Source organism: Rhea pennata, chromosome 4 (genome assembly GCF_028389875.1).
Source record: "Rhea pennata isolate bPtePen1 chromosome 4, bPtePen1.pri, whole genome shotgun sequence".
NCBI lineage: Eukaryota > Metazoa > Chordata > Aves > Rheiformes > Rheidae > Rhea > Rhea pennata.
Genome location: NC_084666.1, coordinates 18,383,463 through 18,401,855, shown reverse-complemented (window position 1 = coordinate 18,401,855; position 18,393 = coordinate 18,383,463). Strand labels below are relative to the sequence as shown.

General features: G+C 37.9%; 1 protein-coding gene across 4 annotated transcripts in view; it reads left to right on the top strand.

The window, feature by feature from the left end:
• KCNIP4 (potassium voltage-gated channel interacting protein 4) overlaps window positions 1–18,393 on the top strand; it is a 205,691-nt gene that overhangs the window by 169,343 nt on the left and 17,955 nt on the right. For all 4 annotated transcript variants that reach the window (XM_062575389.1, XM_062575390.1, XM_062575391.1 and 1 more), the window contains one exon: window positions 13,730–13,799. In XM_062575389.1, the coding sequence (XP_062431373.1) occupies window positions 13,730–13,799 (70 nt within the window). The remainder of the gene's footprint in view (window positions 1–13,729; window positions 13,800–18,393) is intronic.

Below are 18,393 nucleotides of genomic sequence, written 5' to 3'. Positions count from 1 at the left end.
GGGGAAATGTAGGTGCGGTGTGGTGACAAGCTGGACAAATGTAGAAGTGACACTGAGATTTGGCACTTGGAGAGAGGAGTCTGCTGCAGACACCAGAGGCCAGTCAGCCTCGAGGACTGGACGTACTGTCCTCACACTCTGAACACACTAGAAGCATTTCTTCCCATGTACCAGCTACCTCTCTACCTCACAGTAGCTTCACCTCCTTCACTGCATTTCAGCTGCTTCTGATTTTCACCAGAGTACTTGGAGGACCTGTTTGTGGCAACTTCAGACTCTTATTTTGTAAACATTTATTCAGACAAGCACTTTCGTTCTTAGGTTTGCAATACTGGGGCCCATCTCTTCAGAGAGAGTATTGTTAACAGTGGAAAAAGCAAAAATCCTTGCTGAAGGACAAATGCATCACTATAAATATAACAAAATGTAAAATATAAATGATGAGTAGAATGTTTGATTTCCAGTTTCTAAGCTGCTCCCCATTGACTTTTATTCTCTTCACCATTTCTGCAAGCTGACAGGATTCTGTAGGAGCTGAAATTCCTCAGTGCATTTCATCACAATTAGTAGCAATCAAATATTGATCCATTTGCCTTTACCATTTTCATGTCTTTGAAAGAAACAAAGTATAGCCACTCTTTGAAAAATATTGAAGCCGCCTGAGGTGGGACACACTTTCAAACCAAATGACTTGCATGCAGAGATGTATCCCCTGAATGCAAAATTCTCAGTGTTCTACTATCTCGATTAAAATGAAAATTTAGTGGCAGCACTAAATATTGACATCTAGTTGTCTCTGGCATAGGAAAAAATCAGATCAGAAGTGTATTTCTTTTGATTTACACACTGCAGTTGCTTCATAAATACATTGTGCTGCACTTAGGCTTTTACATTTTCAAATATGGTTATAAAACATATTTGATAATGATGGACTGTGCCAACTCTGATAACATGAGAGGATCAAACCCTGTGGTAGAAGGATATTCATATAGTTCCTTCAACGGTGAATTTTCATTCTTGAAGGGTACAAGGAGTTTTTAGTGAAAATTAAAGCACTGACTAAGCTTCTAAACTCCAACTCCCTAGTGTAAGAAAAATGAAACAACAACCTCATAGTCTCCAAGTAGTGAATTTAGCTATACTCGGATATTGCTATTAGGGACTGGTAATGTCCTTCATCCTGTTCAGGTGAATTATGTGAGTGGGTTTAACAGAATGCACCTGTGTGGTGCACTCTGCACTTGCCAACAGGAAGCCATTTATCCTGTCTTCTCTTACGAGTTTTGAAGGAATCTGTCTAAAAGTGTTGGAGTGTGTGCAAGGCAGGCCTCAGAAGCAAGGTGAGCATAAACACAGCCTTTCCCAAGAGGCAAAGTACCCTCTCATTGCTAAAATGTTTACAGCAAAATACACCACTCAATATTGGAAGCCTGAATTCTGCTATGTTTAATCTAATTATAGCTTCTGCCTATCTGTGAAGCCAGTATTGTAAAAAGCCCTTCTGCAGCAGCAAGTGAGGACAGACCCAGTAAACTCCTGTCAAGTGCTAGGGGCTCCTCCATAAAGTATGATGTGGTGAGTTTTGGGGTGGGCTTTTAAGTTCTTATCCAACCAGGTTGCTTACTGCTGTTTTACTACCAGTGCTAATAATAGGAAACTAAAAATTAAACTTGGTGGGTATTGCTAAATAAAGAGCAGCACTGATGAAAAGTGGTGTTGGCATGAAGCCACTGCATAGTGGAAGCAGCCAAAGTGTTGATTGGTATTTATAGTGCAAAGTCCCATATGCTGGGTGGGAGCCAGTCCCCTTGTTTCTGCTTGTTTTTGTGTGAAGTTAGCAGACTGCTGCTGCTGTAAGTGAGAGGTGGGAAGAGGCTTTCGTTTGTATGACTATCTTTCACTGGAAGGTTCAAAATCTTGTGTATCTTTGTTGTGCCATTGGGAAGCAGTGTAATTTTTATGCCTAAATTGTAGCAAAAAAGCTCACGGAGCTATAAGAAGAGCCTATAGCTTCTGTGATAGAAATGATAACTCAGTCATCTGAGGTGTAGACCTTGTGAGACCTTACTTTTGCTGTAGTAATTGTGTTGTAATTATACTGTACATTGCATCAGGAAGGAAAGCTCAGATATGTGGGCCCATACACAGGCAAGCATTAGAGCGGGGATTGGGGTTCATGACTGTCTCGGATAACCATCCCTAACCCAATGCACAAAAAAAATCTCCCTTATGTGTTACTCTGCATGTCTCTCATCCTAGAGAGCTTCAGCAGGCTCAACAGAAAATATTTCTTTAGCTCCGTTACTATTAAGGCTCATAAGTATACTCAAGTATAACAAGACCGTAGGATAACCTTATATATTCTGAACTGTAAGGCTTAATTTTGCAATCACTGAAAAGAACAGCAGTCTCTTTTAGGGGGAAATTTTGGCCCTATTCAAATCATCAGATTAGTGTGATCCTAGGCATACTTTTAGAGAACATATTTCTGCATTCCTGATTGCTTGGTAATGATACACCGTCTTTCTAAACAATTACACAGAATTTAGTTTTAAAAATGTAAAGCAAGAATAGTTTTGATAAAGAAAAGATGCTATGTAAGCTTTTTTTTTTATAAACATGTCTTGAGAAAGCTAAGATGAGAAACCTAAGCATAAGAAAACCTAAGAACTGGTTCAGTTTGAACAGAGGGTTATATTCTGATATACCCCTCTTCTGATAACACTATAAATAGAAGTGATAATTGAAATTAAAAACACCACTGGTTTTCAGTGTAATTGAATTGAATACAGGTTATTCTCTAGAGAACATGAGTGAAAATCCATCAGGATAGACATAGGTCATTATAAGTATATTCATTCATATATAATGTATATTGTTAAACATAGTAAGGATAATATTCCACAGATGAAAAGAATACTAATGCTAGTCATCTTAGAATTAAATCTTTCATAAGAGTAATTTCATGCAGTGTGGTTAAAAAAAAAAAAAAAAAAAAAAAGCACTTTGTATTTTGGACTTGTAAAATTCCTTTGCTCTATGTGTCTTCACGTGTCTTGCACATACTGATGTGCTGAGTCTTTCAGTACTCCTACAGAGTAGGAAAGGCTTCATTGATGTACTAATTAATCTTCATTTTATTCGAGGAAGCATTTTTATAACAAAAATTATATGAAATTCCTTCAACTGTAACTATGTTTTAACTCCTACAAATTTTATGCGTTTTATTTTAAATAGACATAATTATGGAGCATGAATTATGGTCTTTGAAAAAGGTAGGGTTGACTTGGCAGGAGGGAAACAGAAATGTCTGAAAGGACAAGGTTTTCAGCAGGTATAAATCAGATGATTGACATCAGCAGAGCACAGTTATTGTAATAACTACGATATCAAAACAGCTACATTATGGAAAAAAAATCCCTGACTGAGGCCAGTTCTGGTGTCTGGCATACTCCAATCCACATTAGTGTGAGAGTTCTTTGTGCGTTATTAACAATGCATTAAAATTCAGGTAAAAATTCATTAAGATTCATGTAAGTAAAAATGTAGAATGTAATTCTAAAATGCCAGGAAAGTTGGCAAAAATATGAATTATTTTTTAATAATTTTGTTATTTTGGAATATGTGAATTGATTAGAGTAAAAAATAGAGATTTCTGATTCATTGAGGCATTTCTGATTATCTTATCTTTCTGAGAAAACCAGCTGATGTTCTGTTAATGTGTAAGTGGCACGAAGAAGAAGGCAGCTATATTTATTGTCTGCAGTAGCTGGTAGCACTTCCACTAAACTAATGTTAGAACATGTAAACTGTAGAGGAGACTTCCCTGTCTATCAGAAGAAAATAAATTATACGTTCTTATTTATACTGAGGGTCTTTTGTGACTTGAATATGAGCCATTATAATGTGAATTTTCCCAAAAGTCTCAGTTCTGTGGTTTCAATTGGACAGATCACCCTCATAAAAAAGGATTTTATTTGAGTCTTTGCGGTTGCCACTACTGAGAAGCAGGTAGGCAGTGCGCACAAGTTCAGAACTTTCTGTTAGTGTGCCCTTCCACTGCAGCCTGTGTCTGCTCATCTCCCCGTTCCTGCACAGTGGAGGGTGAGTGGGTATACAGTCGTTGTTCTCTCTCGCCGTGTAAGGCAGCGACTTGGAAGGCAATGAACCCTTTCTGCTTTTTGTGACTAGGACATAGTACTTTAAAATTAGTTGCGTATAGGTTATTGGTAGCTCCTCTCAGTCCTGGTGGAAAGCATTCAAAATTCCTGGAGTTCTGGGATGCTAGCTGAGGTGTTTCTACCCAAATCACATCAGTTCCTGAACTGAGGCTTTACTTTGGGTTACAAGTAGTTTACCATACCTAGGAGCAGGTCTGAATGCCTGGACTGATGCGTGCTCTTTGACTGCACCCCAACTCTACGTCAAGACCAAGAGCTGGGCATGCGTCGTTCCTCAGTGATTCCCTTCTCCTCCCACTCCCTCACCATGGGGAGGATCCAACGGTCCGTATCACCTCTCATATCTCACTTTCTTTCAAGAGGTCAGTGACAGGCAGTTTCACTGCAGTGTGAAGTGTGAAAGGGCACAAAATTCAGCCATTCCCTGCTGAGGGAAGAGTATATTAGTACCGCTGGTTACAATATCTGTCTTTGCCAACAATTGTACTTAATGAAACCAGAGACCTGCCACATTTGTGGCCTAAAAGAGGTGGGGATTAATGATATACTAGTAAAAAATTAAAAACTAAAGCCAGTGTAATTTAGTCTAGCAAATTATGTATTTTCCTTAGTAAACAAATAGAGATGTTGAACAAAGAACAAGCAATATGCCTACAAGGCTGTAACAATGAATTAATAATCTCTATTGATAGCTTTGAACATCTTTAGTTCTTGCTGGGTTTTTGTATATTAGTCTTGTTAGAACTGTGGAGTATAGTCCATTGATACTATATTAAAAAGGTTTAACTACTGAATGTCTTGAGGGATTTTACAGGTTTAGTAAAGATTTACAGGGTCTGATTCATCACTGAACTTTTGCACCGTGATGTTCTGCTTTATGGTATCAGGGGATGTGAGTTCAGCTGACACATCAACTAAGGGATTCCTCTACTGTAATGGTTCCACTTTCCCTAGTGTATGAGTATTGTCAGATGTCAGCAAAGCACATTTATTTTCTTGGTAATTGACTGCAGTTCCTTCAATAACTTTTTGGAAGAAGGGCAGGCAAAGTCTGAAGTTGTTCCATTGTGTCATAGGCAATAGTTTTGTGCGTGGTCAGACCCCCAAATGGTAGGCATAAAGATAGAATAAAGTCAGTTCTCATCGTCTGTGTGCAGTTTGAGACACCCTCCTGCCGATCCCCTTACCCCCCTCCAACTGCTTTGACAAACTGGCTTTTATAGTTGGCAAACAGAAAAGCTGAAAAAGAACAGAGAGGTGGAGGAATCATGTAATTGCCTGATCTAAAGAACTGAAGTAGGTATCTTCTCTGTAGTCACTGCAATTATCTCATACAAGGACTGATTTTCTCAAAACTCCCATTTGATGTGAAAGTGTTGAATGATAAATCAATCCAAAGGAAATTAAATGTTTCTGTCATTCATCTACTTTCAGAAAGAGGTGTTAAAAAGCAAGAGCCCAAATATTGACAGTACAGCAGTCCAGAAGACTGTGATTCAAAGAAGCTCTTCAGAGAAATGACTGTCTATAACGTGAGAAGACAAGGTTTCTTTTTACTCAATCCTTAGGACAAATAACCCCTTGAACCCCTTTGCTAACACCTAAGTATAATGGACAATACTGTGCTCTCTGTTTGATCTCTATGCTTTGTTGCCTTTATAGGGTGACATTACTATGGCAGTAAAATGACTCATCTTTCTTATCTTTTTCTGTTACTGCTTTTTCTAAAAGTATTTAGAGCAAGGGAAAGGGAAAAAAGAGCATGCATGTGTTTGTCTAGGATATTTTTTCTTTTATCAATGAGAGAACAAAAAGATGTTTTGAATCATCTAACTATTCCCAAGTTACTTTTCCCAGCACTTTGTGCAGCCACTTTTCAAATATTTCATGAGAGAGGGTTTTTCTGAATTCCTTTTTTGAGGTTGTTTCACAGGCTAATACATGTTACTTTTACCAGCACTTTGTGCAGCCACTTTTCAAATATTTAATGAGAGAGGGTTTTTCTGAATTTCTTTTTTGAGATTGTTTCACAGGCTAATACATAGCATCTCACTTCTGAGATTTTTTTTCAGACTGCATTTGATTTTCGTCTAATGACATCAAACTTTTTTTTTCTCCAAAAAGCTTGTGTTGTTTGTCCCATCTATTTTGAAGTCCTTCCAAATTGTTTCACTTTTATTAGCTGCTGCCATTTTTCTCCTACTCTTGGTTTTTCTCCTGTATTGCCCCATAATGTAATCTGAATTCCAACAGTGCTACCTAACCCTTTCTCATGAAGATTATTTCTGATTTGCATTGTTTTATTTCTTTTAATTATTGAAAAAAATAAATACCAGAAGTGAACTCTGTCCTTTGAGAACATAAACTCACTTCAGAATAAATAGGCAATCTATGCCTAATAATTATGTCAAGGAGGAAGTAGATGTGTATTTATTACAGAGAAATGGGTTAAAGTGATTAATAATTAAATGATTTTTTTTTTTTTGATATTACTTCTGTTTGCCAGATTAAGATCAACCCTCCTTTTATAGCCACTATGGTTCCTGAGGGAGCACTGTTTTTTCCTGTTTGCCCTGAGAATTTATGGCATCAATGTAACATGATGCTGTTGTTTAGACTCCTCTGTGCTGGGAGTCCTGAACTGCTACCAATGCACAGAAAAGGGTCTCTCTCTACACCTTCTCTGGCTTGAGCTACAGCAACAACAGTGGGCACGATGTGACACAACGTAAGAATGCAGAAGAGTATGACTGAAAGGATGCTTTTCACAAGATGCTTTTCATGTTATTGGGCAACACAGGAGAAAGACCAAGAGTAGGAGAAAAAGAGTAGGGATTTTAGATCTGTTGGATTGGAAGTTTTCATCTCTCTGATGCCTCCTCGGTTTGATATTAGATTGTTATGTCTGATAAATGGGGTAAAATTCGATGATAACTTGCTTAAACCCTGTAAAGCATCTTTTGAAAGGGAAAAAAAATTAGGATCTGGAAAAGATTTTGAATGTGGAGATTCAGAGCGGGCTTGATAGACCATTTCTACCAAGAATTATGGGACACAGAGAATACGTGAAGTAGGTCTTGGTGCCCTACTGCAAAGGTAAAGAGAAAAGAGGTAAGAATAAGGCATCAGCCTGAGGAGCGGTGACACTGTGTGAGCTGGGGAGAAACCTCCCTGGAGAGCAGAGAGAGGTGCGTGCAGAAATGAGCTGGAGCGAGACTGATCCCGCAGCAGCAGTGAGCAGCCTACGGGGAGCAGAATGGGTTTATGAATCTGGGAAAACAGCCTGGGCTGCCCTACATTGGAGAGAAAGTGTGATAGTATGTTAAACACCAGGCATTCAAATGAGTTACTTGAAATACGCTGTTGTGGATTTGCGGTGGTAGAAAGGCAAATTAAACACCTCAGGAGCGTTGACATTGAAATTACCAGCTTTATTCTGTTGTTGCTCTTTAGCTTTTTTGTCACTTCCAGTTTTTACTCTAATTCTGCAGCTTTAATTTCATGCAGTACAACTTTACCACCTCTGTTCAGCCAATTATCCATCTGAATATGGGAAGTACGTATTTTTAATGACCTAGTGGCTTAGTCACTGATGATCTAGTGGCTTAGTTGCAACAGCACTTGGAATCGTTAGTCATTTCAGCAAACCCAAACCATTTTTTAAATGTTACACTGCTTGTTTGAGGTGCTTCTTCCTATTTTTCTTTTATCCTTCCACCCTTCTTCTTTTGTGACTGCCAACCTTCCTGGCTGCTGTGAGTTCAGCTTTGTTTTTCAAACAGTCTAACGAGCCTGTGCCTGAAGAGCCCTTACCTGAATAGCATCACTGGGAAGTGGGAACGCTGTTATCTGAAGTGAATTGGCAAAACCTATTCAGGCTATTGAGGGTCAGACATTTAGATTTAAGTTTTGAAAGGGGCAGTAGGTAAGAACTGTAGCCCTAATTGTTTTTGGACCTAGCCTCATATCTGCACTACCAACACCTGCTTGGCTCAGCTGCTGAAGTACAGCTCCCGAACAGCTAAGGTATTGGGGTAAAAGGCGCTAGGGTGGGTGTAGTGATGACAGTAATGTGTCCGCCTTTGTGTGGGGCGAGGAGGAGTCTGGTCCTTTCTGGGTGAGACCTTTCTGTTCTTCTGATTCATCCATGGCACGGTGAGATCACGTAGACATATTATCTGGAGGAGTCTTTGTACCTCAGTTTCTTATGTCCCCTACTTCTGACACGCTATCTGGGGGAGGGAGCACTGGACTAATTTGTGAACTAAGGCTCTGTGGGCTTGTTCCAGAAAATTTATGTAGTACTTGAATACTGTAGCTGATGATTTTTCAGATCGTTTGAATTCTCTTGTGGTCAGATTTTGTACTGGCCTGTAAGCTAGCCTAGAAAAAAATACTGTACATTTCAGTCGTAAGCATTGCTGATCTAATATATTAGCATAGCTACTCTAAGAAATGTTCCTATCTGATAAAGTTTTGCTGATAATTTTGCTGAGTAATTTTACTACACAGTTGATCTCTAGCCATGGGAGGTCAATTCAGGCTAAGTATACAAAAATGTGCACTTATTAATCACAGAACATATATATATATATATTTCTGAATAAAGCTAGATGTTTAGTCTAAAAATACCCATTGTAAGTCTTAGTGGGGAAATGAATTTGGTTTTGCAATTCACGTTGTGAATCGTATAGTTATTATTTGGCTCAGTGTTCTGCAAATACAAAAGACCTAAGAAGGCCTATATTTTATTCACAGGTATCAGAATAAGAGAAATGCTATAGAGAGATAGTCTGAAACATTACAAATACAGCAAATTTAAATGCATCTTAAGTATGCAGTTTGGAAATAGGGGGTTTACAAAATTTAAAAAAAGGGGGGGGGGGCTTGCTCCAGAAGTTGTTGCCTCAAGTCTCTAACTGACACCCTCTTTTCCTGGCCAGCATGCTGAGTTTCCTACTGACAAGTTATCAAGCTCTGCTTACCAAACGACACTTCTTGTTTCAGCCCTTCAGAAGGCTCTGTCATGTGCATGGACAACTTTGCAAGGCTGTTCCACAGTGCAAATTCCCACAGAAATTAGGGGATATCACAATCCTAACCATACTTTAGCGAACAAAGACGAGTGAAAAAGCTTTTCCTGGTGTTCAGTGTGAACTCGCAAAACTCAGACTGTGGCCATTGCCCCTTGTCGTGTTGTCTGCGAGGTGGCTCCCTCGCCCCTGCTCCTGCCCTGCAAGGAGGCTGCTCTTAGCTCGCGCCCTACACTGACCGAGTCTGGCCAGCTCTCCCGGCCTCCCTCACAGGCCGTGGGCTTCCTGTCCCTGGTGATCTTCATGGCTCTCTGCTGAGCTGTCTCCAGTTTCTCCACATCCCTCCTAACCTGGGAGGACCCCCAAGACCGGGCCTGGTATTGCATCTGCTGCCTGCGGGTACAGTGCCAAGCAGAGACGGAGGATATCTCCCTCTGCCCCGGCCACGGCCCGGTGGGTGCTTGGTCCTATCTGCACGCCAAGCATCTTGCTGGTTCGCAAGCAACTTGACACCCACTGTGGCCCTGCATCCTTCTCAGCTGCTCCTCAGCCAGTCGCTTCACAGCTTGGACTGATCCAAGAGACTGTTTCTTCCCAGATTCAGAATTTCGCGGTTCTTGTTGAACTTTGAGGTGTCTGTTGGCCCACGTGTTGTTAATAATTTAGCCTACATCATATTATTAAATCAAGCCCGTTTGTTAAATTCTTACACAGTAAAGTATAGCCGTAAGGATCTGTTTAGTTTTGTGTTTATGGAAAATTTTAATTTTCAGTCAGAATAAAAAAAGGAGAAAATATTGCAGGTCAGAGATAATTAAGTGAGTGGACAAAATGGACATAAATATATACGTGAAATGAAGCAGAACAAATATTGATAGAAAATAAAGCATTGGATAGAGAAGCTGACATGCAGAAACCTATAATTAAAATATATTTAAAATTGTCAAAGCACATAGTACGGCTTGATCTGTCATACAAAATTTTTTATTATGCAGACAAAAGTCAGAGCTTTGTGCTTGTTTCTACTTCATTCTCTTTCCTACTCTTCCCTTCTCTGTTTCTTCTTTTTTGTGTCTTTTCGGGTTTGCCTCTTGTCTAAAAGGAGTGTTGATTAGGTGGCAAAGACAAATCCACATCTTTCAGTATTCTTAGGAATACTGAAATAAAGGACAGCATGAAGCTGGTAAATAATTTACAGGTTTTGGAGTGGTTCGTAAGACCTTGTGTAATTTCCCAGCAGTAAAATTGCAAGGAGAGAGATCATCAAAAGGCAGACACATATTTATTATTCTCAGTCTCTTCTTTCTGTCAGTTTATCTTATTTTCTCTTTAAAGGAGAGAGCACTAGACTCAAGAAAAAATGGCCCAAGATGAACTTTAACTCATTCTTTTTCTCCATAAGGAACATGTAATACATTTTTAATGTAATTTTAAAAGACTGTCAAACAGAAATTTTCTTGAACAAAATAAATTACATACAGCTAGAGGGAAATAGAATATAGGAAATGTTTTAAATGAGTCTCACATTTTTCTTTCAAACTATTTAATTATTTTGCTTTCTTTTATAAGAATTTAATGAAAGGTAAGAATTTTTTAATTACAGTTGGTACAATAGACTCAGGTCAGCAATAACTTGATATAAAGCCATGGGGCATACTTAACAGTTACAATATTAAATGTCCTTCACTGAACCAGAAAAATCTTCCAACAAATATAGTGAAGCAAGTTTTAGAAGTCAAGAATAGAACATCTTGGAGGTAAATGATATTGGCTACATATGTATTTGGATTAAAATTATTTAAGAACGGAACTGTTCACAGTCTCAGAGGAAAGAGTCAAGCTATGGAAAAAGCAGCTGGAACTGTACGTTCCTGGTAGGAGTAATTGGTGAGCCAGCAGATTTTTAAAGAATGTTCTCCAGATACCACTGCTACAGACCTCCCCAGGATGGACAAGGTAAGGTGTTACTGGCCATGATGAGGTAAAGAGCAGAGGAAAATACAGCGGCTGAAGTGGGCCACAGTTCTGTGAACGTAGGCAATGTTTCTAGCAATGTTTTTTTCAAACAATATGGGGAAACATGAGATCATTAAGTGACAGAAAAAAGTACGGACTTTTTAAGTAAGGTATGCAGATCATGTATTTCTCTAAAAGCAAGTTGTGTGGCAGATGCTAACTTATTTTGAACTAACATAAAAAATAAATCAGACACGTTTTTTCAGAGTACCCTTGATTCGCCTCTAGCACGTCAGCATTTGAATGCAATCAGGAATTGGAAGTCTTATTCTTGACTGTCTTTAGTTAGACTAAAAATTGATACAGTTGGAGGTGCTGCTGTTTCTTGTGCCTGTAAGGCCTACTGCAAAAAGGGGAGTAATTGTAAAATGTGCATATTTTGTATGCCTTTCTCATCCAAGGAAAAGGTAGAAATACACTTTAAATATTAGTGAGGCATACAGTCAGGTGAACCTAAATACATTTTGTCATTCATTATGTATTAAACTTAACAAAAAAAAAATCAAAATCTGAGTTATACAAATTAAAAAATAAAGGTTTTCTTTTTAGTTCCTCCAAAGTGTTCCAAGCTTTTGTCTGGAGAAAAAAAAAGAAAAAAAGACAAGCAGAAGAGAAAGAAGCCACTGCTGCTTTTTCTGAATTCTCAGATACTGCATTGCCCTTTTACACTCCCATTTATCTCAGGGAGCAGGTCTGGGAGTGTTAAAAGAGATATCAATGTGTAATTGGAATAGGAATTTATGAAATACCTTTGTAACATTTTTATATTGAATAAATATTATTTCACTGAGTCTCTGACTGCTTCACTCAAATTTTCTTTACTAGACTTCAAATATAAGTAAAAATTATGGTATATTGTATGCATTTATACAACTCCAAAAGGCTTCATGTTAAAAGACAAGCAGCATAGTAAACCTAATTTGGGACGACAGATACACTGGACCATCTGACTGCAGTCTTTCTGTGCCACTGGTAAAAGCAGGGATGTTTTCAGGATGCCCTCGCACCCAAATACATAATAGGCAGGGAGATCCTGCCTCAGTTAACAGATTGCTCCTTACCTGGACAGGAAGATTTCTGATGAACGATAGAGATGCCGGATCCATTGCACTTCTCTCCCCATTCCCGAAAGGCTGGGGTCTGAAAGGCAGTGTGGCCAGCAGCTCGGATAGAGCTGGTCATGTGGAGCTCTGTGTCCTGCCTCCATCAGTGCCAGCCTCTGGAGCCAGGAGCAAATAATGTCCTGCTTCTGCCTCCATGGCTGCTTTTTGTCTGATCAGACAGAATTGTCTCTTAATGTGCATTTACGCATTCTTAGTTCTGGTGAAGATCTGATTTTGGCTGAGAGTAAATTGGCATAAATCAAAGTAATCTTAGATTTGCAGATTTGACATGCATTTTCCAGTGCATTCATCTCTGAGTTAGCTAGATTACACTATTAGTTTCTTTGCATAAAATGCCATAACTGTAATATGTCAGTGTTCCTTATTTGATTTAAGAAACATCATGCTTTATCTTCATTTGAAAATATTTCTTTTCCTCAGTTTAGGACTAGGAGCCTGTAAATTGGAGCTATAAATCCAAATAGTCAGCATAGCAATGGACAAAAATAAATGTATGAAATTTAACACTTTATTTGTCTCTCGTCTGTTTCTAGAAATACTTTCCTGGTAAAGAGCTTGCCATATTTTTTTGTCTTCCACATTAAAGAAGGAATTAAGGCAAAAATAAACTAAATGCATTGCCCAAGTCATCTGCTTAGTCTGGCAAATTCAGAACTAGAACTCAGATGTCTTGCCTCTGATATTCCTGCACTAGCTAATAAACAATACTGTGCTTTTTCTGGTTCTTTCATCTCTTTACGTAAGTCATTTTTGCAAAGTCACTACTCTAATCCTCTTTTCTCCTCTTCTCTACATCTTTTCATTTTCTCCTTAGTCTGCAGTTCATGAACAAGAGGTAAAGAGGTCGAAGGATCTGTGAGGCTCGCATGAGGCTTTCTGTGGCAGGGTCTTTTCTATTCCTCGGGTAGACCTTCTCAGGTAGACTGTGAGTGCAGATTCTAGTAACACCACCTAACTGCAAAAGCAGCATACGGTGCTGGGTTGGTTTCCATAACGCACAAGCACCCCTTGCAGCGGTGAGGCGAGGGCAATCCCCCCCGCAGCTGACGGCAGCACCGAGAGCTCCATGCGCTGCACCACAGCATCTGCTGCTGCTTACGTCGTCACTTAGTTCTCAGTCCTGAAGTTGAGATTACGGCACAAAGGAATAAATTGTTCCATGGGAACTCTTTAGGAAGATACCTTACAGTGATACATATTTAATGCATTAATACTTGGTTTAAAATGCAAAATTAGACTCTTTTTAAGCATCTTAAACTCTCAGAATCATGTGTATGTTCTATACTATTTTGTTATATGATCTAACACGTACATAAATTGTCTGAACCAGATTAGATGGACATGCTATTTATTTATTGTCTTTAACTTTCTTCAGGAATGTCCTAGCGGTGTTGTCAATGAAGACACCTTCAAAGAAATTTACTCTCAGTTCTTTCCACAGGGAGGTGAGTACTTGACAGATATAAGTAGTATGAGAATATATGGAGAATTATGTTTCTTAGTTTCTAACTCTTGCAAAACAGCCTGTTATTCAGATTAACAAGATAGTTGTACTAAATTCTGTTTGAACTCACAGGTTACTTGATGCCTGGACACATTTAAAGTTATATATTTCAGAATGAAATGCAATGATATCTACAAGATGTCAGTCTCTAGTTATCAAGTTATGACATGGATTTATATATCTTTGAAAACTATGTTTCTCTCAATAGGTTATTTCTTTTTAAGCTTTCCATGTTTTTCTCCATTGTCTTTCATTCTACAAAAATTTCACAGTAGGAATTAAAACTGTAGGAGGCAGCATGGGTATGATTCAAATCGAATTTCAAAGGGAGAAGCCCCATTGACTTCTATGGAGTTCCTCTACTTAAATGAGGGCTTTTATGCTACTCTAATTTCAGTGAAGGAATTTCCAAGGGTTTCATTAATTTCTTTATCTTCATTATCTTTTAGTGCAGTGAAGGTAACAAAAAAAAAAAGTGTAACTAACAATCTTTTGCCTTGAACTGCAGATTTTCTTTTCGTTTGAATTTTTTTCTCTTTTCTTCTTCCTTTTTCCATTCAATTTTCCCTCTTCATATTCTCCTACAGCACTTCAATCCTGCCTCTTCATCTGCTCCCACAGCTCTTGAGATTTGCATGTTTCCCTGGGACTGTTCATAGCTCTTTCTTTGCACTTATATTTATAAAAACCCACTTTAATTGGTAGGAACATAGACTCTCCCAATTAGTTTTATTTTAAATAAAAACCTAGAAGGTAAAGAGCAGCATTCTCTGTGGATTACCATCACTGAAATCCTCAGCAAGTAAGCACACTCAATAGGTAAGAACAAAAGGCTGAAAGATTTGACTTGCCTACTGATTATTTCTGTATCTAAGCTTTTAAACCAGACTAACAGTTTTAGATATTATATTTTTTAGTTACCTTGGCTTGTGAAAATCACTTCACTGCATGTGATTTACTTTACCTTAGAAATTTAAAATGATAACAAAATATATAAGATTTACATTCAAAATTGTTTATGGTCAAAAGTAAAGCTAAGAATTTATTGTTACCATAATCAAATGTTACCATAATCAAAATCGTAGGAGCCTAATGTTTATTAGTCCAGATCTAATTGTTTCAGAAGAAGAAAGAATACTAATGCAATTAAAGTTGTTATACACACACTTAGTTTCCCCCCTTTTCCTGGTGTTATGCTCCCTTCTGCAGCTCCTCTGCGTTTTACGGTCAGCGGTTTCATTCTAGAGGTGGTGAAGGGTGGTGAGCTGTTAGCATCAGGAGTCCTTTGCTGGGAGCAGTATGGTGGCCATGTACATGCTGTCTTCTTCCTTGCTCAGGGAACCATGTGGGGTCATTTTTATGTTTGTTAACATGCTTTTACACCTTTCTCTTTTTTTTTTCCATGGGTCTGCAGCTCCACATGACATCTGAATTGACAATATATAGAGCCTGTTACATATGTTAGATACTGCTGCTTTGTTCTGTTTGTTACTCCTAAAACTAGTTTTGTCCAGCTCTTGGTCTGCATTTCTCTAACTGACTGTCAGTGAGCAGTTTATGGCCCTGGGGTCTCCAGCACCAGCCTGTAACCCGTCCCTTATCCTCCCAGGCCTGTGCTCCTCCATGCTGCATCCTGTGCCTCCACTTCAAGGTCTCTGCTGTCATACCAGCCCTGTATTCCTCTACGCTGCGTCATTGTGTTAGAGTCATAAATGTCTCATTCTATGTAGAATAGCTGCTTGTTTCTGCTGCCTATATAAAACTATGGTTGCACCACACAAAGATAAACAAGAGGAAAACAAATTAGCCCTAGACATCTGGTCAACTGGAGAAATTGCAGTCACAGCTAAACCAATTAAAACAAAACTGCAGGCAGGTCGAGAGAAGTCCGGACAGAGCAAGCGTGACGAGCCTCTGCCTGAGGTCTTGGAAATTCAGTACAAACCTGTTGCTAGCAGTGGCAGTACTGTAATACTGAGGAATGTGGCTACACTATCTGCTGCCATTTCAGCAATGGCTTTCCCCTCTCTGCAACTGAGGAACTACACTTTTTGGAAAAAATATGCTTTTTCATCTTGTTTCATTCAACTTTTGTAAAATATAGTAAAAAGATGTCTTAAAAAATCAGTATCCCACCGATTACTACAAATCCCTAGCTTCCATTCATTTTTGAGCCCATACAATGAAGTTCTTTCTACAAAAGTCAAGTCCAAAACTCTTTAGTTCGGTGGTATTAATATCGTAATGTTACTTGTCATCTTTACAGCACTTTAGGCTTTACTGAAGTGGGAAATCTTTTTCTGCAGGTTTCTTGAAAAGAAACTCCATGCATTTGATTTTTAGCATGATAAGAAAATATCAAATCCAGATAGTTCTTTTATCAGTAATACATGTTGTTTTGTACTCTCATAGACATTTTTTTAAAATAACTTCTGTAATCTCAGTGAAGATCAGAAGCCATTTCATTCTGCTTTCCATGTTCAATAGCCTCCACCTATTTTCTATTCTCTTACATTCATATTTGATTTTTTTATTGTTTAAGAAACTTGAATACTTTATACAATTATTACTCCTAACAAGTAATTATTAAGCTAATGAGTTTTTATTCTTGGGGAAATAAATATTACCTGTATGTGACAAATTTATATTTTGCTTTCAATTTCTTCTTTTGCAAAACAATAATTTTATATTGTTTAAAACATAACAATATGAAAAGAGAAAGAAATACATTTTGTAGTGTAATTATTACTTGGTCATCATTCCTCAGAGCCTGTCTCATGAAGCTTTTCAGCAGACTTGATCACTGTAGTAATTTCAGCTGGATAGAACAACGACCCTATCTTACACCAAAAACCATGAGGACATGTCTTTTTATTCTTTTCTATTGGATTCATTCTGATTTTCACTAGTCTTTCATCAAGTTTTTTCATTTCATTCTATAGATTGCTGTGTTGACTTTTGCCATCTGATTGAGGTCTAGGAACCAGAGTCTATTCTTTGGTCCCCAAAATAGTAAAGATATTTTCCAAGCACAGTTAATTGTCTGTGTTTGCATATCCCTGCATGTTAACAACCAGGTGAGATCATCACATCAAAATATCTAATTAAGCAGACAGATTAGATACTTAAGTCTTTGAATGTATTGCCAACATATAGTATGCAGCTGAGGCCTTTGGATTTCAGTTGTGCTTACAATATTGTTTTCATGTATGTCTGGATATTAAAAGGAAAAAAACTCTTTTGTAATTGCAGAGAAAGAACATGTTAGTACATCCCAGAATCAAAACTTAAGCCATGTATGTACATCTGTGCCCCAAATATTCAATGTAATGCAAAAATGGACACAACGGGGTGTATCATTATAACTATTCATATCATTTAAGGAAATGGAATGATATTGTGTAACATTTGAGCTTTAGGGTGACCAAGCAATCATCAAAAAGTCATTTTCCCATGTCATGCATCAAGTCCAACAAGGGACTTCCAGGATTATCCAGGATAAGGGTCAGGAAGGATAAAAAGGGAACAAGGGACCCATACGAATAGCAAAGGAGATGATAGAGAATTGCAGCAAAACCAGTGTATTTTAAAAGGCAGAAGCTTTTTGAAAAGCTTTCTCTATTAGAAAGGCACTCCAGTGAAGGTAACTTCTTTTTAGTAAATGGGAAAACTGTTACTCTATAGGTGAATAAATAAGCCTCATTAGCTCCCTTGCATTCATTCAACACTCAGTTCAAATGATTGTCTGAAATATAACCTGGGACTTGTTCTTAGACGTACAGGTCATAGATGAGTCAACACTGAATAATTATTATATTCCTTCTCAGTTATGAACAGAACAACTTATGGTCATGATTTGATAAGGGATACTGTTGAATACATAATAACTATCATTTTTTTTGTCTCCAGTATTTAAGATGCCTTAAGTGCGTATCTCAAAGGATTTTGCATCTGTTCCTACCTCAACCTGTCAAAATATTATTGTAGCCTACAAGTTATATGAGGATACTGAAAAGAAATCTTATTTCCTGATAAAGTAAAGCCTACTGTGTCTGCTGTGATTAACACTGAAGAGTTAGGGAGGGAGAAATCACATTCAGTAGCACCGATTAAAGCACTAGTGTACCATGCTCTACACTGTTTTTGAAGATAAAATTTCAGAAAATTTCAACAGATGTTTTCCCAAACAAACAACCCTGAAAAAGACCTGAGAATTTTTAAATTTTTTTCAAAAAAGGTTATAGGCAAAAAAAAGTGCTGCAAATACAGATTTCTTTTTATTTATATGCCAGCATACAAAAAGGGTATTAAATTGTATCATATATGGGCAACAAAGAGTAGGGAAAAAAAACTTATTTTAACACAGTGATATTCATTATAAATCCTCAGAAAATATTTAGGAATATTTTACCTGTTTATGAAATTAAAGCCAAGAGAATGAGAAGAGACATAATAATCAGTTTGCAGTAATTATACCTCTATAATATTTTTCTTCCAGAAAATAGTTCAGAATATCTTCTGTTGTACAACAGATG